At 38.4% G+C, this 23,578-nt stretch overlaps 1 protein-coding gene across 1 annotated transcript in view; it reads right to left on the bottom strand.

The window, feature by feature from the left end:
• RORB (RAR related orphan receptor B) overlaps window positions 1–15,536 on the bottom strand; it is a 63,131-nt gene extending 47,595 nt beyond the window's left edge. Inside the window, exons 1-2 of the mRNA XM_043487298.1 lie at window positions 15,439–15,536; window positions 1,486–1,571 (exon numbers count right to left, since the gene is read on the bottom strand). Of these exons, the coding sequence (XP_043343233.1) occupies window positions 1,486–1,571; window positions 15,439–15,478 (126 nt within the window). The 5' untranslated portion in view covers window positions 15,479–15,536. The remainder of the gene's footprint in view (window positions 1–1,485; window positions 1,572–15,438) is intronic.
• Between the last annotated feature and the right edge of the window lie 8,042 nt (window positions 15,537–23,578).

Consider the following 23,578-nt stretch of genomic DNA (forward strand, 5'->3'; position numbering starts at 1 on the left):
GCCTGGAGGAAGTACTAACTTATTCTAAGAGAGTAAAACAAAATGCTGATCTGTAATTTTGCTTTACTGTTTCATGAGATAAGTTGAGGCACATTAAGGTGGATAACATGCAATTCTGAATTATAAGTCTGCAGAAGAACAGAATACAAGGCACATCTCATGATATTCAAACATGGATTATTGCTTATCACCTCTAGAGCAGGTTGGTATGTTGCTGGGTTAGTACATTTGTGTTATTCTTCCCCTTCTGCATTCCCTCTCCTGACTTTATTCTCATTTATTCGTTTTGTTTTTTTTTCCTTTCCTTCCAGTTTCAATTCCAGGAATTATACTTCTTCGAGACTGTTATGAAGATACTGCCAATTTTTCACATAGCATGACTATCTGAGTTTCAGTATGTTTTGTTTCATTTATATCTGAACGTCTTATAAGATTAAGGGTGGTTCTTAGAATCTGTGATTGTGCCACATCTCTTTCATTCTACTGACCTTAAATTAATGATTCACTCAGCTTGCATCTTTGATCAAAAATATAATTGCTTTTGCTTGTAACTTTGCCAGTCTATCGATTTCCCCTCCTGGACTATAGCTTCATTTCATTTGTTCTGGTTACACAGTGCCCTTTAAAATTAGTTGTAGAACTGTTTTCATTTTCCCCTTGATATTTAGTCTCTCATCTTTCCTACCTTCTAAGGATTGAGTTTAAACATTTACTCTTAAATTTCAAATTTCTCTTAAAGATTAGTCTATGTTAACTGCTATTCCTCCAGTTTTAAGATTTTAAAAATCAACTTGCTTATAGGAATTGGAAGAATTAGTTGGATTTGTCGTGGAGGGGAACACTGGACTGAGAATAAAAAAAAAAAAAAACATGTTTGTTCATGTTCTCTCATGAACTAGATCAGTGATACTGGCCATATGACATAATCTTGTTAATAGCTCAGGACCTCTTTGATGAAATTGAGGCAGATTATTTTTAACTGACAAGAGGTTATCTGCTCCACTTTTAAGATTTCATCCTTCTAGTTTTTTTTTTTTTTCTGAAATATGAGAATAAAGGATAGTCACAAGCGTATTGCAAATGTTACCTTGACTGCTTTCTCAAGCAGATAAATAAATACAGCTTTAACTTATAGTCTTTATTTTAAACTTTAATGTTGATATAAATGTGCTGGAGTTTACTGGACAGAAGACTGTTAGTACAGCACATCAGTATTTATATTTTGGTAAATGTAAATAACTGAGGCTTTTAAATAGCAATCCATTTCTAAGCAGCTCCTGATGAGTTAGACAATGACAAAAAGGTGAAAGGCCAAATAACAGAAAATCAACCCACCCACCACCAAACAAGAATTCCTGAGTGTCAGCAGCAGGATAAGAATCCTTTAGCAGGCCTTTCAAAAGCTGTCACCTCTTGCATTGTGACGCACACAGATGCCTGCGGCCAACACAGACACTGTCAGCTTTGCCTTGTTAAGGCCCGTACCTTGCAGCCTTCACACGTGATGACTCCGTAGTGGATCCCAGAGGACTTATCGCCACAAATTTTGCATGGTATCACTTCAATTTGTGCTGAAAGGGGAAAACAGACAGTTTTGAGCTTCCAGAGTTGTCTTCCTTTCACCCTCCCATCTCCCTCCTCACTTCTCCTGCCAAGACTCAGTGTTGAAGACTCAGTGTTTGGGGGTGGGGTGTAGGGTCACCTATTCCATCTGAATGGCTGCTCTGAGCTTCTTCTAAGTAACCTGGTGGTGGTCAGTCCCTCAGTCGTATCTGACTCTGCGACCTCATGGACTGTAGCCTGCCAGGCTCCTCTGTCCATGGGATTCTCCAGGTAAGAATACTTAAGTGGGTTGCTATTTCCTCCTCCAGGGGATCTTCCCGACTCACGGATCTAGCCTGTGTCTACTGCATCTCCTGTATGCGGCAGAGGGATTCTCTATCACTGAGGCACCTGGGAATCCCTTTTAAATAAAGGGCATCCATTTACCATTCTTTGCTTTGTTTTCCTTAACCTAGAAAATGTAACCAGGGACTAGAAGTTTTCTAGACTTTTGCTTTCATTGTTTTTTCCTTTTCGAACTTCATGTAGTGTGACTTAAAAATCTCTTGAACCTGTGGTTTCGGTTTTCTTTTTGTACTTCAAATTTTAAGTCACTGAGAATGATCACATTACCTTTTTCAATGATATTTTAAATGAGTAAAGCAAAACTGGAAGGGGTAGAGGTGATTTCATACACTAAATGGCTGGAGGTTTACTTATGAAAATGCCAACAAAGAATCTGTCCAATATTTATTGAGTATCTATATATCCACTAAAATAATAAAGGCTGTTGACATAAGATATACTAATGACACCAATTATCTAATCAATAAACCAAAATTAATACATGGAGATATCAAGGGAAAAATGATAAAGCATATGGGTACATGCTAAGTCACTTCAGTTGTGTCCGACTCTTTTGCAACCACCAGGCTCCTTTGTCCATGGGATTCTCCAGGCAAGAATACTGGAGCAAGAATACAAGAATACTGCCATGCCCTCCTCCAGGGGATCTTCCTGACCCAGTGATCAAACCAGAGTCTCTCGGTCTCCTGCATTGGCAGGCAGGTTCTTTACCACTAGCGACACCTGGGAAGCCCAAAGCATGTGAGTACTATTACTTCAATAGGACTGAAGCAATTTCACTGGAGATAAAGATATTTTGATTTTGAAAACTGTGTAGGAAGTGTGAGGCAAAAGGCATTTCTGCAAGCAGGATGGAATTAAGATGGCCCCGAATGATTGTGGCTTGTGATCACTGAGCCAAGCAACTTGGCTCTAATGGAAACTTGGGTCATAAAATTGGATAGAGGGGGTGATATCAGATTATGAAGTTCCTGGGGATCAGGCAGAAGAATTTTCTGACATCACTGGCTATAAGGAACCAAAGACGTGAATGAAGAAATGGCAAAAGTGGTGGTTTGGTTACTTTAGAAAGGTAAATTTGGCAGGCTGACCAGAAACAAATGGAAGACTAATTAAAATTCCCAACTTGGGTATCAGGAGCTGAAAGCATGAATTACCTCAGTAGCAGGATAAATGCAGAAGCAGCAGCAAATAAAGATAGCTCAATGAAAGAAGTGGGAAGATAAATGAAAGAGGTGGAAACTGATGAAGAATCAAAGGTGACTTATAGCTTCCTAGCCTTCAGTGTAGGATTAAATAGTAGACAACATAAGTGGGTGGTTGATAAGGCAATTCCTTTGTGGAATATGGTAGGGCATAGGATTTCCATTTTGCATGTGTGCAATTTAGTGTCATGTCTTACAGAACCCGTATAGAACCTCTTAGAAAGATGATTTTAAGTCATCATCTTTGAGGTTATGGATGAATCCATGATATAAACTTTATTTAGAATGTAGTAGTTCCCATTTCTCTGATAGTATTCTCAGTGTTGTTAAAATTACACACACTAGGAAGATCTGCTATTCCCACTCCCAATTTAAAATAATTATGCAAAATATGCTTCAAAATACATCAATCTGCCACTTGGATGCTTTTAGGCAGTTTCTCAGCCTTGAATATGCAAAACAAATATGCAATGACATAACCCTCTTTTTCTTACCACCCTACTTTAAAAAATAATGTAGCTTTAAGTATTAAAAAGTACTTAGCCCTAGGGAAGCACAGTACATTTTTTAAATTAAATATTTCACAAGAAGTTCAAATCATCTTTATAAGCAAAAAATTCAGTGTTATGTCTCTATTTTTCAGATGAGAATACTGAGGATTCAGGTCATGAATGATGCTCTTAAGATGACTTGGAAAAAAACAACTGGAAACTAGCTGATTGTCCTGATATGTCATTCAGTAACCCTTTCACTGCCTCCCACAAAGACAAAATACAAATACAATTTTGAATTCCTATATTATTCAAATGTAGCTGTTAAAGAGGTAAAAATAAAAATATCAGAAGAGGAGACAAATCCAAAGGAAAAAAACTTACTAGACTAAGTATTTATATTTGCTTCTCTTCTTATATATGAACTAGTATTTGTTTTCAAAATTCTGTGACAGTAAAAAAATGTGAGATTTTATATCACTCTGTTCTGTTCTGTTCCCCTGGATTCCAGTCCCTAATCTGTTAATGACTGGACCAAGGGAAAAAAATTCTGATATTGTTTTCTGGTTTAGAAAGTTTAGCTGACAAACTTCATAGATTTGTGAGGATTAAATGAGTTATTTTTACCTTGTAAATAATAAAGAGCTACAAAATGTCAGTCTTCATCATCGCAATCAAAAACATCATCATTAGCTGGTATTTCTGATGCTTTTTAACAAAAAATATAAGACACATTCTTTTATTAAAAATCTTACCATTAAAAAGCCCAAATGAATGACACTATAAGTTATTTGTACTTTTTTTCTTTTGAATAACATTTCCAACTATGAATTTTTTTTCAGTGATTGCAAAACTGACTAAAAATGCCAGGTATCCATTGTACAGTTGTTAGGCTTATATGATATTAAGTCAGAGGCACTCTTTGCATAAATTACTCCCCAGGGAGTAACTTACACGTGGGGAGAATCTGCTTCAATAAGTTCTTAATTATAAAATGATCTAACTCTAAAGGAAATGAAAATAGAGGTAATTTGCCCCCTGGGGTGAGAGAAGATGTTTTGGAAAGCCACAAAGGTTATCTTACACAACTTCGGAAATACAAATGGGATAAGGAATGATTCGATAGAGCATCTGCATATTTATACATATTTATAATTCTAGCGCAACATGTAATCCTGAAGAACCATAAACAGTTCAACGGTATTTTTAAAGAGAAAGAAGTCCCTGAAAAGTGTGTTTGTGTAAGGCTGTATTTGGGAAGAGAGTTACCAGTTTGGAAAACCTATGACCATTTTTATCTACTATGGTAGAATAGATCGTCTGAGGTTTTTATAGGTGAAGGTGAATTTCAATAATTTAAAGCATGAATCCTTTTCCTTTTCTCTCGTTTAAAATACACTGCTTTGGAGCTACAGCTTCATAGTTCACACTACGTATTTTATAAAGCACATCTCCAGGGCAGGGTACTTCAGACACTAGGACAACACATCAGATCATTGCTTCAGTGTTTGCCATTTCTAAACGTCTTGCTGTTACACTTGCCATCATTTCCTGTGTGACTGTCTTGCAGTGGCTGCATATCTAATGACAAACTATTTATCATGGTTTCAAAGTGGATATCTAGCGAGGACTTGGTGGCCCGGACCTCACCAGCTGTGACAATGAAGGTGATAGAGACTGAGGAGGAAATTCATGTCCATACTTTTGCTGGATTTGAGGATTAATTCAACAGTAACTTCTAAGAGACAAATTTAGAGGAGTTGAAATGCCCTGAGAGATGGCTTGAGACATGCTCATTTATTAGGTTTTCAATTTCTTATATTGTCCTTTCACTTACATTTTTCTATTGGTAAAGCTTTGTGGAGACTAGAGTTAATTTTTATTTACCAATTAAACTTTTTTTTATAAAAATGATCCTATATCTTTTCTTTGGAAATGACATTCTTATAGTGCAAAGGAATGTCAGGGCAGATGTTAAATAATTTTATGTTTTACTTCATATTAGAATAGTTTATGATGTACAACTAACTTAATATCCCCTGAGTTGGCAGGCAAACCCTATTCAACAATTGGGTAGTAATCCAAATTTGTCTCCCTTTTTGAAGATGGCAGTTCTCACCCTGGCATACTCCTGAGGGTCCTTCCTAGGGAGCCTTACCACAACATCACTCAAAGTCACCATGCATTCTTCCTGCTTCTCAAAATGTACATATCTTTAGTTCTTCTCCTTCAGAAGCCCCTGCTGTAATACCAGGTATTAAGGTTAAATAAACTAATCCAGGCTAATGAATTAACTAGAAAAATGAATCACTTTAATCCATCAAAATACCATAACTGTTAAAAGCATCCATCAGGAATCATAGTGATAAAGGACCTTTTAGGTACCCTCTGTTTGGAGGCAACATTTTTTACTGTGTGTACTCCCGTGGCATTTCCTTTCTACCATGCCAACTCTTATACCTCAACCCAGCCATTTTTATATTCTGGGCATTTAAAATCCATTGAGGACAGAGTCCAGGTCATCCTTCTTTTTAAATATTTTCTATGGACACTGAAAGATAATTTTTCTTACTCTTTAAAGCAGTTAGTCCTAATTTTTTTTTTTTTCAATACAACCAACAGATTTGACACTCCCTTTAATGAAAGAGGCTTTAAGTAATACTGATTTTCTGTATTTGGGATGAGGAGAAGAAATAAAAATCTCTCAAGATTGGAGTGGGTATGTATTTTGAAAAAGGCCCCCAGGTGATTCTGATATGATAAAAGCCTCCCATTGAGAATTAAATGAATCAAATTATTAACAAGGTGTTCTTCGTAGCACATAAACCATCTGCAAAGGAAGTCAAATCTTGGGATAAGGCCAGAATCTGAGAATACTAAGGAGTGACCCGTATTTCTCTCTGTATTTTCTGGCTTTCATTTGGGGGCTATACTTACAGCATCTTTTGTTTTCTTAAGGGAAATAAGAGTCATCTACCCAGGCTATGATAACTTGCATTCCTGGACACTAGGTTTGCCTGTCAGATCCTGGTTCCCAGAATTTTACAGTTATGCTAAAATTGGACTGTGCAGGAAGAACTCTTAATGCCTGAGTGAAGCCCAATTTGCATATGTAAAAATTTCCAATAAAGATGACCATTTTGGTTAAAAATCTTTTTTGCAGATGGTCTCAGTAGCCCAAGTTGTATCTTCTACTCAAATTGTATCATTTGTGGCCAATCTGAATTAAAATCCCTGTTTGTACTCTTCTCTCTCACTGGCAGATTAAGTATTTACCTCTAATAGGTACAGAACTTTCTGCTATCAAATAGCAACAATCCGCAAAGATGAAACTGGTATTCCTGAAATCTGGTTCCACTGTAACTTTGATTTATCAGAAAACAGCCTAAAGATTGGGGTGGGATGAAAGTGTAGAAAAATGAGACCCTCTGGAAAAGAGTAAAAGCCTTTGAGTTTTTGTCTTTGCATCATGCTATGTGGTGATTTGAAGAGATTCCTGATATTAGATCAGGTTTGTGTTCTCATTTATCTCATCAGGGCACACAGCATCTTAATCCCAGCATCCTACTAAAATACCACATATAGTGCATGAAATTCAGTGTACTTGAGATCCTACTGGAATGCCCTCACACCTATCAGCATTTGAGGCCCCTTTTTCTTCTCAAGCTCTTCTCTGTATATTCTGGGTGGTGGTCTCTGTGAGCCCTCAGTTCCATTCAGTTGACAGACAGCTTCTGAATGATTTAAAGATAACATTTATTTTTATATCACTGTATTTCTCTAAACTGTATATCACTGAAGCCAGAGTTAAAAAAAAAAAACCTTACTATCATATGATAATGGCAAAAAGTGATTTTTTTCAAAGGCATCATTTGTAGGATTATCATGAAGGAAGTTGATTTCTCTTTTGCATTTGAACACTTATCCTTGAAGAGCTACTTGCCCTCAGACTCCCCAGAAAGAGTGAAACAAGAGAGAATGAGACCAACAAAGAATGAAGAAAGAAATTAGTATTATTATTAGTAGCATTATTGATAAAAAGTTAAATATCCCCTTGGAAACAAAGCAAATCACTTTTATACGTCATAGTGGTTTCAATTAATTTCCATTAAGTACATCTTGTCCTGTCAAAGTTTTAATTATAACGAGCTAATGTGTGTGTAGGACCTGACATCATTCAGATTGAAAGGAGCTAATTGTGTCCATCTGTAAATATAAAGCTGAAGTGTCCCATGCCCACTCACAGTGGGGTCTGTAGACCACTGGAAGGACCTGGAGCATGTTAGAATTGCAGACTATCAAGACTTGCCCAGGCCAGTTGCAACAGAATTTGCTTTGTAACAAGCTTCCAGAACAGCATTCAAGTTTGAGAACAAATGTTCTATGATGTCCAGGTAACTACAGTTGTAGCTACTATGAGAACTGATAGAAATTTTAATTTCTCTGATGTTATGGGAAATTAAAAACACAGGATTCTGGGAAAGCAGCTTCTGCTATTTTCTTTTAGGCATTTCTCTTTTGTTCAAAAGGCAGTAGGACAATTGAAGGATTAGTTACAAAAAACACTGGTCATTAATTGACAAGGCAGAAGAAAGAAAAGCCAGTGTATGTGTGTTCCCAGAAACATCCTGCATTACTGTAATGAATACCCAGTGTTCCTTTTTTATTTTTTATTTTTTTTTATTATTTTTTTTTTCCAGTGGGTTTTGTCATACATTGATATGAATCAGCCATGGATTTACATGTATTCCCAACCAGTGTTCCTTTTTCAGGTTCTTTTGCAGATCTAATGATTGTCCGCTGTGCCTACATCTTTTGCATATTGTAACACTTCATGGTACTGTGTTCTCCTCTTCTGCGGACTTGCTCTTAGCTGTTCTGGCTGCTAGCTCATTCTCCCGATACTCAGTTCAAAAATGTCTCGCCTGAGAAGATTAAACAACAGTTCTTCTATTTTAAAAGTTGAATCACACCAAGTTTGCTTCTTCTTTTAAAGGTAAGAGGGTCAAGCTACGTTTGATACAGAAATGAACTCATTTTAGCTACCCATGGTAATTCTGGGAATAAAACATTTGAAAAGCTGCCCCATCTCATGGAGGCAGATTGGTTAACACAGAGTTCAACAGTCATGATGGATACTCATCACCTTCCTCTCCTCTATCATAATGCTGTCTTGAGACCTGCTACTCAAAATGTGGTCCCTGACGAACAGCGATGTGGCGTTGCCTGAGTGCTTGATAGAAATGCAGGCACTTAGGTCCTACTCTAGACCAATATTATCAGAATCTGCACTGTAAAAGTATTACTGTGATGCATATGCACAGCACAGTTTGAGAAATTCTGAAAGAGAGAAAGGAAAGACATTCTACAATTGAACTCTCAGGGTGTCTGTCTCCTAAGCTCCAATTCTCTGTGAAGAGAACTTTATATAAGAAAAAAAAGGCATGTTATCTGTTTTGATAGCTGTTTTCCATTTACAAAAAGAAGAAAACAGTATTTTGCTTCAGCGAAAAAACTTGCCTCTTTTCAGTTCCTTAATTTTTTCTGAGCTCTTTTCTCTAGTCCCTGTTTAACTGAAAACTTCAATAGCAAGTTCAGGTTTATGTAGAACCACTTTCACGGATGGATGGCAAGATGGAGAAATTCCACACACCAGGTCACGTGGATGATTCAGAGTGACCAGGCAGAGTTCACTCCCTGGAGAAAAATTCAAAAAAGAGCAAAAAATTCTCCTTTCAGAAGATGAAAAAATACAACTTTTCTATGTTAAAAATCTAATTGCATTAAGAAAATGAAGAGAAGTCACAGACTGAGACAAAATACTGTAAAATACATATGTGATAAAAGACTTGTATGCACAATATTCAAAGAGCTCTTAAACCTCAAAAACCAGGCAAAAGATCAAAACTGACATCTCACCAAAGAAAGATGTTCAATATTATATGTTACTGTGTATTAGTCACTCAGCTGTGCTCTTTGCAACCTCATGGACTCTAGCCTGCTTGGCTCCTCTATGAAATTCTCCAGGCAAGAATACGGAGGTGGGTTGCCTGCCACTTTGCTACTCCTGGGGATCTTCCTGACCCAGGGATTGGACCTGGGTTTCCTGCATTGCAGGCAGATTCTTTACCATCTGAGCCACCAGGGAAGCCCATCATATGTTATTAGGGAATTACATATTAATATTTTAATGTTAATTAGTTAATATTAACAGTGATATGCCACTACACAGTTGCTAGAATGACTGAAATCTAAAAAAAAGTGACAATACCAAATGCAGGCAAGGATGCAGAACAAAGGGAACTTGTTGCTGGTGGGAAAGCAAAATGGGACAGCCACTTTGGAAGACAGGTTGGCAGTTTTTTACACAGCCACTTGATGTTACCATATGACTTGGCAATTCCTCTGCTAGGTATTTACAAGTGAGTTGAAAACTTATGTCTACACAAAAACATGCAAATGGATGTTTATGGCAACTTTATTCATAATTACCCCAAACTGGAAACAAACAAGATATCCTTCAACAAGTGAGTGGATAAACCCACCATTGTACATCCAGACAATGAGATATTATTCAGTGCTAAAAAGAAATGGGCTATCAAGCCATGAAAAGATAAGGAGAAACCTTATATGCATATTGCTAAGTGAAAGGAAGTCTGAATAGGCTACTTACTCTATGACAGTCTGGAAAAGGCAAAACTCTAGAGACAGTAAACAAACCAACAAACAAAAAACAACAGCAGTTATCCCAGCTTTGGAAGACAAATAGGTGAAACACACAGAATTGTTAGGGTAGTGGAACTGTTCTATGTGATACTGTAGCGATGGATACATGTCTATGCATCTGTTGAAACTCACAGAAACCCACAGAACAGTACAACACTAAGAATGAACCTTAATGTAAACTATGGACATAGTTAATAACAAGTCAGTATTGGTTGACTAATTAATTGGTTCATTAATATATGACACTAATGCAAGCTATTAATAATGGAGGAAATTGTATATGAGAGGGTGGGTAGACTTCTGCTCAATTATTCTATAAATCTAAAACTGCACTAAAAATTCTAGTAAATATTAAAAATAATTGAATTACTGAAAAGTGCTTCTTTTAATGGAGGTAGTGAGAATTGTCTGAGACCGCCCAGCAAAGGCAATTCAGCAAATATTTGTTTTAGATCACAGACATATGCAAACCAACTTTCTATCTTCAAAGTGAGTACAATGATTGTACAGCCGCACACAGGTCTACAAAACCTCCACACAGGGCAGACTGAGATGAATGCTTAAATAAACCTGGAGGAAGAAATACATTGGTTTCAACCAGAGAAAACTGGCAAGATTTGGCGGATGAGGTGGCTTTTGAGCCAGGTCTTAGGAAGAGAACAGGGTAGTTAATGGAGTTAAATGAAAAATAAATAGTAGCGGAATTCTTTTAGGATCATCAAATAATTATGCTTTTATCTATAGTCACATATGACTCTGGTTGAGTCATATAAATTTGCCACCTTTTTGTGCAAGGAGAGAGGCCACACTGCCAGTTCCATGTGAGTCAACCCAGTTTTACTGTTCAGTGTGCTCCAAGGTGTGGTTCCTATACTACGTTCTTTTCAAGAATATTTGAAAAGTTTCATCCTAGATACACCAGCCCAGGCTGGATGCATGAGACAAGTGCTCGGGCCTGGTGCACTGGGAAGACCCAGGGGAATCGGGTGGAGAGGGAGGTGGGAGGGGGGATCGGGATGGGGAATACGTGTAAATCTATGGCTGATTCATATCAATGTATGACAAAAGCCACTACAATATTGTAAAGTAATTAGCCTCCAACTAATAAAAATAAATGGAAAAAAAAAAGAATATTTGAAAAGGCCAATTAAAAGGGATGTATTAGAGAAATATAAAAACAAAGCCACTAAATTATATATTTGAAGGTAAAATTTTCCTGTCAGTCCAGTGGTTAAGACTCTGAACTTCCCATGCAGGGGATGCAGGATCGACCCCTAGTCGGGGAACAAAGATCCCACATACTGTATGACACAGCCAAAAATAAAATAAATAAGTAAAAATAAAAAATACACATATATATTTGAAGGTAAGGGATTCAAATTTTGAAAAAACACTAATTAAACACACACACACAGATACAGACACTCACACACACCCAAAAAACCCCAAGCAACTGAAAGTACACGATGGGGTGGAAAGAACGTGATATTAGTTTCTCACTCTTTCCATTGATAGAAATGTTGAAGACCACTCCTTAAATTCTCAGAACTTTCTCAGAGAATTCAAAATAAGAAAAACAAGTTTCTTTCTGCATAGTGGTAAAGATTAAATCCCTTAAAGTGTTTTTTAAAAAAGACAAGGCAGGACTACAGAGGAAAAGATGAAGACAAAGTCTAAAATACAGTGATCAAAATCCAATTCAATGCCTTTGTTCTTGAAAAGAGAAAACTTTGAAATAAATGTGGCATCTCATCTTGTCTCTCATGAGATACTTGAGTGGATTATTGTCTTACATGAGGATGATATCCACATAAGACCAGAATGTTGGCATCATAGTAACATTCTTCTTACTAATGTAATAAATGCTTGATTTAATTGGCACATAATGTCCTACAATTTGCTTGGATAGTCAAAAACTGAACAGTAGTATAACTTAGCTCAGTTGGTAAAGAATCTGCCTGCAATGCAGGAGAGCTGGGTTTGGTTCCTGGGTGGGGAAGATCCCCTGGAGAAGGAAGTGGCTACCCACTCCAGTGTTCTTGCCTGGAGAATCCCATGGACAGAGGAGCCTGGCGGGCTACAGTCCATGGGGTTGCAAGAGTCAGATATGACTTAGCGACTAAAGAAAGAGAGACAGAGAGAGTTTAATTTATCCCTCTTTCATATTTACAAACACTTCCGTTTTTTTTAGATGGCTCAGTGGGTAAAGAATCTGCCTGCAGTGTAGGAGACTAGAGGGCTTGATCTTTGGGTCCGGAAGATCCTCTGGAGGAAGAAATGGCAACCCATTCCAGTATTCTTGCTTGAGAAATCCTGTGAACAGAGGAGTCTGGTGGGCTACAGTCCATAGGGTCACAAAGATTCAGGCACACCTGAGCAGCTAAACACACACCACACAATCTGTTTTTCAAACACACCTTTAGCCATAGATACAGCAAATAATTACATAAACCAAGTTTAGACCATAGATGAGACATTTACACCAGTTTTGTGTGTGTTGGTGTGGGGGAGAAGAGGATGAAATGGATGAAGAACAATTACTACCAGTAGCCCCAAAGACTTTCCTTGCCATCACAGGATTGATGTAGGGGAAAATTTGCATGAATGGGCAGTCCAGCATGTCATGAGGGGTCTTTCACTTAAGGGAGGACACTTGGCCATCAGGGATTATTAATCCTATAAGAGCTAAGATTTTAGGAACTCATTTTTTGGATTAACTGCAAGAGCTTTGATTTTGTTTTTAACACAGACAATGCTACAAAAGAAAAATATATTGTGAGTTTCTGCATTGAGATTACATAAACATCATTTATGTTCTAGCAAATTTGCAATTCAGCCTGCATTGTTTCTGAATTGAATCTTAAAAAAAATTATAGAATTGAAAAGACCACCTTAATTTTTATTTCATTTCTAGACATGAGAACAAGTTCAGAGGTTTTTGGAGAAAGAAATCTTTGGGTTTAGTTCATCTTTACATAGGCAGCCTGTTTCAAAAAGGGAGACACTTAGAATGTAAAGGAATGTATTCTCATTTGTATGTAGCAAGAGGAATTATTTTAGAGGTAAAATGATAATTTAAGATGTTACTCCAGAAGCTCTCCCTTATGATTTCACCCTATTACAAATGTCACAAAGCCCCTACATCAAGGTAGGCAAAGGTTTAGCTACCCAACAAATGTAGAATTATTAGTGCCCATTCCCGCGAAGACTGAAGTGCATTTCTGCTGATACCGCACACTTTCCCTAAAGAGATTACCAGCATAATCCTAAATATTATAGGACCCAAGCTATCTTATTTTTGAGCTCATCAGATCCAGCATGCTGCACGTAATCCCTAACAGCTTTATTCAGTGTTTACGTAAGCTGGGGAAGGAGTTCTATGAACAACGATGACCAAGTAGTAAGAACAGATACAGTGATTTTCACATTCCATTTTCGCAAGTTTCTTTTGAACTGTTTTTCTACAAGCAGCAGATTCATAATCATTGCTTGATAGCTTCTAACAGCATTTCCATGGAGATGTTTATGGTTGTTCCATTTGTTAGCTGTATTTCTTATACATTAATGTCTACCAAAGGCATTCTGATGCTACCAGGTGGTCTAAATTGGTAGGAAAAAGTGGAGGTTTTCTTTAGAGGCTTGAATTATTCAAGGCAGAAATATCTATTTTGGGGAGAAATAATAGAGGAAAAAGACTGGTGAAACCAGTTGCTAAGCACAGCACCAAAATTTTCTACTGTAGTAACTGGAAAAAAACCAAAACACCCTGCAGGTTTAATCTGGAATATTCCTTTTAATTCCACTAAATTTTAAAACAAAATTAAAATATCTGGTTCTCTTTGCAAAATGTAAGGCACTTTTTTTCATATAGTTCATTTAAAAAAATGAAGTGTGTGTGTGTGTGTGTGTGTGTGTGTGTGTGTGAGTGCCCATACACATATAAGCTCCAAAAATTAAATTCTGTGTTCGATGTAATTTTACAATAGAGGACAAATTCATGTTGTTTTAAAACACCAAATCAAGGGAGAAAGGGACATTTATGTTTACCTGTTAGCTTCTGCTAATTGTAATTCAGACCCAAAGAGGATTAAGTACATTGATGTTAATACGTCCAGTGTTATTAATTTCTAAACAACAATAGCAACAATATCCTGAGTAAATCTGTCAGTAGGAAGGATAAATATTTGTCTAAAGACTCCAATGATGTCAGAACTACAATCTGCTTGTAATGGCTTATGTCATGAATAAAGTCCTTAAATATATATTTTGACATCAGTGAATAATTGCCTTAAAACAATATCTATTCTTTTCTAAAAATACAGGCACTAGGAAGCTTTAGTATTTTAAAAAAATGTACTTCTGAGTTAATATAATATTTTAGGCATTTTAATTTGCTTAGTAACATTTTTGAACAGTTGTTAGGTTATATTATTTGAAACAAATGATTATATCAAGTTACTTCTTAATATTTCCAACTATAGTTCTAGTACTAGCAAAAAAAATGGCAATAAATCATGCATCATATTGCCCTGAAATATTTTTAAAATAAATGCACATAATCTATGTTATGAGATGATATGTGCTTAGGGAACTATGTATTAACATATGAAAAATTTAGAAGAAAAGCTCAAACATAATCCACCTGACTGCTAATAATCATTCAACCAAATAGAATTGTTTTGAAAACAGATTTCTTACATTTGAGAAAGTGCCTGCTATAATATATTGATAAACTGATTTTTTTTTAAAAATTAGAAAAGTAAAATGAACTTAACAACAGGAATGGCAAAGGGACAAAATTGTGACATGGATATTCACACTGTTAACCTCATGTTAGTGTAATGGGCCACATGAATTCAATCTTAAAACTCATGCATCCGGTTATTTGCTCTAGGATATGATAATATTTATATACAAAGATGTTCTCCAGTGTAAAATAAAGCTTAAGTCACTTGTTTATCATATGCATGCTCAAGTCAAAATATTTTACTGTTCCCACACTTAGCCATCACTTTATTTTGCTGAGAGCTTATACATGCTTACTGTCTTGGCTGAAGGATAGTTCGTACAGCTAAGCATCAGAAGAAAGAAGAAAATGCAAAACTCACCAGTGGCGTCAGCTTTGGTTTTGAGCTCGTTCTCACACATTTTGACGTCGCAATTAAAAGTCTAACAGGAAAATATTGCACTTTTCACTAGAGGTCTAACGACTGTCCCTATGTTACCCCACAACAAGAATCCCAACAGACTGCATTAATGAGATTAAATGAAAGAGGAGTTAGAGGCATCAACTGTTCCGTTTCATTAAGAGAGGGTGACGGGCTGCCCAGGCAAGGAAGGCAGGAGGGGGAACACTGGTTTTTCTTTTTTGAGACAAAAGAATTCAGCACTTGCTAGATCACAATCAAGCAGTTTAAGAACATCATTTTCTCCCACCAGAAGTGTATAGCTGCCTGCAATTTCTGCATTTCAAAATTCTCCTTTGCTTTCATCCCTTTGGAAACAGAGCCAATAGGCAGATGCCAGGTACCAGAAGTTATTTCTGATTTTCAAAGTATAATATAAGTTTCCATCAGATTAATTTGCTCCCATTATTTTGGATCCTCTACTGAGTGAAGTCCAGGGAGGGAGGACTGCATAAAGGTAGTCAAAATTCCTGTTTTCCCAAATATTGGATTGTAGTTGTCTATGCCATGAGTATTTCACAGGCAGAGAAAAATGCACACATACAAGAGGTGCTAACAAAGCCTAGGAACCAGTTGGGGACTTGGTTCACCAAGCATGTCTCAGTACTCCCACTTGTAAAAAGAACAATAAAGATACAGAATTTCTGATCCTCAAGCCTTGTCATGAGGAAGGGTAGATATATGAGAAAGTAAAAATTGCTCTGACTCCCATAGAAAAGAGCATGATCTTTATTTGAGAGCAATAGGCTCACATGAGTGCCAACTTTATTTAACTTTTGCTTAGGAGTTACTAAATTGTTTCCATGATGAGTCTCAGACCTTTCCCTTCACCCCTCACTTCCCCCTACCACCTTCAACAGTTCTCATTTTCTTCTCCCTAATCACTTGTCACAAATGGTCTCTTGATCTCCTTCCTTTCTGTGCCTTTCTTCATTGAAATATTTCTGCTTTGTTTCCTGGCCCACAGTGTATGGGAAGAAAGGCAAGGGGTGGAGAAGTGCTTAGAGGAGGCTGGGTAAACCCAGTAAAGATTATTGTCAGCACAGCAGAGCTGAGCCCAGTGGTTCCGCTTTGGATGCCCATTGGAATAATCTGAAGAGTAAAAAGATACTGATACCCTGGGATTTCTTTCTTATTTACCATTGATAAACAAATCGATTCATTGAGGTGGGGCCAAGGCATCTGGAGTTTTAGACACTTCCACAGTGATTCTAATGGGCAGCCAAGACTAGAGGCCCCTGAAATGTATCTCAGAATCAAAAGAGCCATATGTTAACTGTATGGATTCCTGACCTTCACCAAATACTCAGTCAGAGTCTTCTGAGGAAGAGCCTGGAAGCTAGAATAATAAGGCCCTGGGATCAGGCTTCCCTGGTGGCTCAGCGGTAAAGAATCTGCTAGCAACGCAGAAGATGTGAGTTCAATCTGTGGGGCAGGAAAATCCCCTGGAGAAGGAAGTGACAACCCACTCCAGTACTCTTGCCTGGGAAATTTCATGGTGGGCTACAGTCCATGGGGTCACAAAGAGTCAGACACAGCTTAGTGATTGAACAACAACAATTTACTATAATTAGATAAATTGGGGGAAAATTTGAGGAAAGAATCTTGGATTTTGAATCAGAATATCTGGTCTAAACTTTTAGTAAGTTACTAAAACATTTTTGAATCAGAATATCTGGTCTCAAAATTTTGGGTAAGTTAATAACTTTTTCCGTATATCAGGTTACATATCTCCAACATAGGATCACCTGCCCATTTGAATTGTATGAGGAGGAAATGTGAAAGGCACAGTGTCTGGTACACATTGGACATTGAGTAACTATACTTGAAAATGAATCAGCTTGCCTTTGCTTATCTCCAAGACATGCATTTTGACTATTGACTCTAGTTATTATTTGTTCAGTCAATACATATTAATTCATTATTAATATTATTTGTACAAGGCTCTGGGAACTAAATATGATGGAGTTCACACTCTCATGTGTATTTAAAACCTATGGATTTAGGGACTTCTCTGGCAGTCCGGTGATGAAGACTCCACTCTTTCAATGCAGGGGGCACAGGTTCAATGCCTTACAGGGAGCTAAGATCCTGCATGCCACATAGTGTGGCCAGAAATCAAACAAACAAAATAACCTGTGGACTTAATCTTATTTAAATTCTTCCATTGTAATTGTCACTTTCTATATAGTAGTAGAAATAACATTTTAGAAGACTTGTTGGTAATAAGGATAGGTAAGAAAGCTATTTAAAACCACTTTTTAAGTCAGAAAGCAAACAGATTTGGGGGATACCAAATGTTTTGTGTGTTCCATTTCAATGCAGAGGCTGAATTCTCTGTGAACTACTCAAAGGTTAGTTAATACTACCTTGTGTAGAACAAAAAATATAGGCATTCATAGGATGCCGGGAGCCAAATCTTGGGTTAGAAGCTAATACTCCTCATGCCTCCTGAGCCTTGAAAATAAATCCAGCTCCTCTGGTGAGCCAGGAAATTGGTACCAAAGAACATCAAGACAGAATCAATGGCACCTTGACGCACAGAGCATGCATGTTCCCCACAAACAAAGAGCAGGATTGGAGATAAAAGCACATGCATAAACAGTAAATTCAGCCTGAATAAGGGACAAATGATCAGAAAAGAAAGAACGAAAGGAATTTCTCTAGAGTTGTAGCGTTATCACACCACTTTCCTGATCAAAAACTTTTCAGTCCTCCACAAGACAAACCCAATCTCCTGTTTGGTCTGGATTTTCACAGCTTGGGGCAGCCCTGTCTTCAGGTACTTATTCTGTGATCACGGCCAGAGTCATCCATCTAACCTCAATGTCTGCCCCAAATTCGTCCCTTTTCTGCCTTTTCCATGACACTTCTTTTTCTTCTTCAATCCTGCTGAGGGCCTCTCTCTACTGTGCTCTAGCTATGCACATGTGACCTATTCTTGAAGACCCAGCTCAACTCCCATCATCTCTGCCAAGCATCCCCTGGCTGCTCCATCCACAGTGATTACCCTGGGCTCCTATGTCTCTGCCACTTAATTGGTCCTGGTGTTCTACATTAATCCTGTTTATATGCTTACCTTTCACCTTGACTGTAAGCTCCTTAGGGATAAAACCCTCTTTTTGTGTGTCCCTCAACATCTAGCATAGAGATGCAATAAAACATATAGAGTCCATCAGTGGGCGAGTGTATTCCTGCTGACTGACTGTAGCACTAGGGGGCCATGTATGTCTCACTGCCTACTCCCACCATTTCCTGTAACCTGTGTTTCACTTTGAGCTCTCATCTTTGGGGCTTATTGGTTTATTTACTTGCAGCTACTCAGTGGAGGTGAGAGAAGATTAAGGAAAAAAAAAATCTCTTCTTTTTTTTGCTTTTTATTGAATCATAATTGGTTCTTAGGAACAAGGAAGTTGCACCAAAAAACTTCTCTTGATTTCCTGTTTTCCTCTAATCTACTACCTTCCCCCTCATCCTCTTTGTCAGGCATTTAATTGCCACTTTGGAGATGTCTTTTGTGTTAGGTCTTTGCTTTGTCCTATTTAGATTTATTTTTCTCTGGTTAGAAGTAATAACATTGGAGTCAAGAAGGAGTTGATCTCTTCCCCTCTTCCCCTTTGTGGCTCTCCCTTGACCCCACTACACCGTTGGGTTCAGTTCAGTTCAGTGGCTCAGTCATGTCCAACTCTTTGTGACCCCATGAACTGCAGCATGTCAGGCCTCCCTGTCCATCACCAACTCCCGGAGTCCACCCAAACCCATGCCCATCGAGTCGGTGATGCCATCCAGCCATCTCATCCTCTGTTGTCCCCTTCTCCTCCTGCCCTCAATCTTTCCCAGCATCAGGGTCTTTCCCAATGAGTCAGCTCTTTGCATCAGGTGGCCAAAGTATTGAAGTTTCAGCTTCAACATCAGTCCTTCCAATGAACATCCAGGACTGATCTTTAGGATGGACTGGTTGGATCGCCTTGCAGTCCAAGGGACTCTCAAGAGTCTTCTCCAACACCACAGTTCAAAAGCATCAATTCTTCGGCGCTCAGCTTTCTTTATAGTCCAACTCTCACATCCATACATGACCACTGGAAAAACCATAGCCTTGACTAGATGGACCTTTGTTGACAAAGTAATGTCTCTGCTTTTTAATATGCTGTCTAGGTTGGTCATAACTTCCCTTCCAAGGAGTAAGCATCTTTTAATTTCATGGCTGCAGTTACCACCTGCAGTGATTTTGGAGCCGAAAACAATAAAATCAGCCACTGTTCCCACTGTTTCCCATCTATTTGCCATGAAGTGATGGGACTGCATGCCATGATCTTAGTTTTCTGCATGTTGAACTTTAAGCCAACTTTTTCACTCTCCTCTTTCACTTTCATCAAGAGGCTCTTTAGTTCTTCTTCACTTTCTGCCATAAGGATGGTGTCATCTGCATATCTGAGGTTATTGATATTTCTCCCGGCAATCTTGATTCCAGCTTGTGCTTCATCCAGCCCAGCGTTTCTCATGATGTACTCTGCATATAAGTTAAATAACCAGGGTCACAATGTACAGCCTTGATGTACTCCTTTTCCTATTTGAAATCAGTCTGTTGTTCCATGTCCAGTTCTAATTGTTGCTTCCTCACCTGCATACAGATTTCTCAAGAGGCAGGTCAGGTGGTCTGGTATTCCCATCTCTTTCAGAATTTTCCACAGTTTATTGTGATCCACACAGTTAAAGGCTTTGTCATAATCAATAAAGCAGAAATAGGTGTTTTCCTGGAACTCTCTTGCTTTTTCGATGATCCAGCGGATGTTGGCAATTTGATCTCTGGTTCCTCTGCCTTTTCTAAAACCAGCTTAAACATCTGGAAGTTCACGGTTCACGTATTGCTGAAGCCTGGCTTGGAGAATTTGAGCATTAGTTTACTAGTGTGTGAGATAAGTGTTATTGTGCAGTAGTTTGAGCATTCTTTGGCATTGCCTGGTAGCAGCTATTATACACTTGTCATACCAATGTGGTACTTAGACTGTCCCTGGTGTTACAAGACATTAAGCTAGTGGGATTAAAAAAGTTCCTTTAAAAAGATATAATATTCAGGGATTAAATAGGAGGCGAACCTTTTAAATGAAATATGTCATAAAAGAGTGGGAGCTTGATTTTATTTAAAAAAAAAAAAAAGGCAAAATTCTTCATCTTTGGGACTTCCCTGGGGGTCCAGTGGCTAAGACTCTGCACTTCAAATGCAGGGACTCCAGGTTCAATCTTGGTTAGGGAACTAGATCCCATATGCTGTAACTAAGTGTTCACATACTGCAATTAAAGATTCCATATGCCACATACTAAAGATTATGCATGCTGCAAGGAAGACCCAAAGCAGCCAAATAAATAAATATAAACAAAAAACTGTCCCTCTTTAGTACTGTGGTTTTCAAATTATAGTTCCCCAGGGCAGCAGGATCAGTGGCATCACCTGGGAACTTGTGAGAAATTCAAACAATTCATGCAAATTCTCAGGCCTCTTCCAAGACCTGTTGACTTAGAACCTCTGATGTGGGTGTATGTGTGGAGGGCAAGCATCTGAGTCCTCACGACCCTCCCGGTGGCCCTGATTATGCTCTGATCTCAGAGTCACTGGTTTCAGTTCAGTTCAGTTCAATTCAGTCGCTCAGTTGTGTCTGACTCTTTGCGATCCCATGAATCACAGCATGCCAGGCCCGCCTGTCCATCACAAACTCCCGGAGTTTACTCAAACACATGTCCATCGAGTCGGTGATGCCATCCAGCCATCTCATCCTCTGTCGTCCCCTTCTCCTCCTGCCCCCAATCTCTCCCAGCATCAGGGTCTTTTCCAATAAGTCAATTCTTCGCATGAGGTGGCCAAAGTATTGAAGTTTCAGCTTCAGCATCAGTCCTCCCAATGAGTCACTGGTTTATAGCATGGATTTTCCAAGAAGAAGGATCCAGAGTTAACCGGCAGCTCTGTCACATCCTGGTTGTGTGCTCTGAATAAGTTATTTAATCTTCTAATGCTTCAGTTTCATTGCCTGTAAAAATGGTCATAAGATCACGTACCTGATAGAAGTGTTGAAGAGTTTTTTTGTTGTTTTTCTGTTGCTAAGCTGACTCTTTATGACCCAGTGGACTGCGGCATGCCAGGCTCTCCTGTCCTCCACTATGGCATCCCCCAGATGTCTTCCATCTCCCAGAGTCTGCTCAAATTCATGTCCATTGAGTTGGAGATGCTATCTAACCATCTCATCCTCTGATGCCCCTTCTCCTTTTGCCTTCAATCTTTCCCAGGATCAGGGTCTTTTCCAATGAGTCAAAATGTGATAATTCCTGTAAAGTATTCCCCTCTGTCATAGGCACAAGATAAGCACTCAGTGACTGTGGGCCAATATTATCTTACTTTATGGAGAATAGAAAGCATTTCATACTTTAAAAATCTCCACTCTTTTTCTTTAAGTTTTCCAAACCTTGGCTGCATGTTAAAAATCACATGAGAAACTTAAAAAAAAAAAATACATGTGATTTACAGGAGACTTACTGCAGACCAATTTAGTAGGAATTGTCAGATGTGAGACCAGACATTTTTATTTTACACAAGATGCCAAGATAATTTTGATGTATGGTATAATATACTGTTGTTATATATTAAAATCAACATTGCCTTGAGATTAAATATAGGTGAGAATTAATCATCAGTAATGTCAGATGTCACATTCATTATTTCCATGATTTTGCCCCAACTCAGAGGCAGAAAAGCACAGAGAAATGCTGAAATGTAGGTTCTAGAGGAGAGTTCCCAACTTGCCATGACTGACATTTGGGGCTGGATAATTCTTTTCTCTGGGAGCTGTTCTGTGCACTGTAAAATCCTTGGCCTCTATCCACTAGAAGCCAGGATCATCCTATGGTTGTGACAACCCAAAAGGATTTCTAAACATTGCCAAATATCTCCTGGGGAAAAGGTAGCCCCCGGTTAACAACTGTAGATGTTTTAGAGTTTCAATAGCTGGATACATATCTAGGCTTTGCTGTTTAACAGCTATGTTAGAGCAAGGTACTTAACCCCCCTGTGCCTCTGTCTACACTCCTGTGGAGGTAATAATAGTACTCACCTCAGGAGTGAGTTCTGTTATGCGATTTGACAGATAAGAGCGAAAGTGCCCAGAAAGCACTGAGAACAGTATTTTAAGCACAGCAAATGCCAGGGACTGAATGTTCGTGTCTTCCCAAATTCATACGTTGAGATTCTAACTCCCAATAAGATGGCATTAATAGGTGGGGCCTTTGGGGTTGATGAAGTTATAAAGGTGGAGCTCCCATCAAAGGGATTAATGCCCTTATTAAAAAAAAAAAATCCCTATGGCTCAGTGGTAAAGAATCTGCCTGCAGTGCAGGAGACACAGGTTTGATCCCTGAGTCGGGAAGATCCCTGGAGAAAGAAAGGGCAACTCAGTCCAGCATAGAGAAATCTCATGGACAGAGGAGCCTGGCGGGCTACAGTCTGTGGGGTTGCCAAAGAGCCGGACACAACAGCAAAAATCCCAGTGAGCTCTCTCCCTCTGTTTTCACTACAGGAGGATACTGTGAGAAGCTGGCAGTCTGAAACATGGAGGGTTCTCACCAGAACCCGTCCAAGCCAGCACCCTGATCTTGGACTTTCAGCCTTCAGAACTGTGAGAGACAAATTTCTGTTATCATCCACCTATTCTATCAGTCTGTGGTACTTTGGTATAGCAGCCTGAATAGAGATCATGTCAGCTATCATGAATATACACAGTCTTATCTTGATGCCAAACCACTGAGAAAACTCCTGAAGTCTTTACACAGAATCTGTGTACCCGTTCAACAGTTTATCCTCTGAATAATGAATCAGAAAGACTAAATACTAATGTATACCTTTTAGAGTCTACATCTGGGGTGGAGACAGAAGAGCAGGAGTGTGTGAGAATCATTGGAACAAGGTTCTATTTCCACCCTTTTGAAGTGAGGTATTCTTAGGGAGTGGCTTAATCCTTCAGAACCATTTTTCCTCAATTATAAAGTAGGGAAAATAATTTCTATTTCATGCATTTGT

Source organism: Cervus canadensis, chromosome 14 (genome assembly GCF_019320065.1).
Source record: "Cervus canadensis isolate Bull #8, Minnesota chromosome 14, ASM1932006v1, whole genome shotgun sequence".
In the NCBI taxonomy this organism is placed as follows: Eukaryota; Metazoa; Chordata; class Mammalia; order Artiodactyla; family Cervidae; genus Cervus; species Cervus canadensis.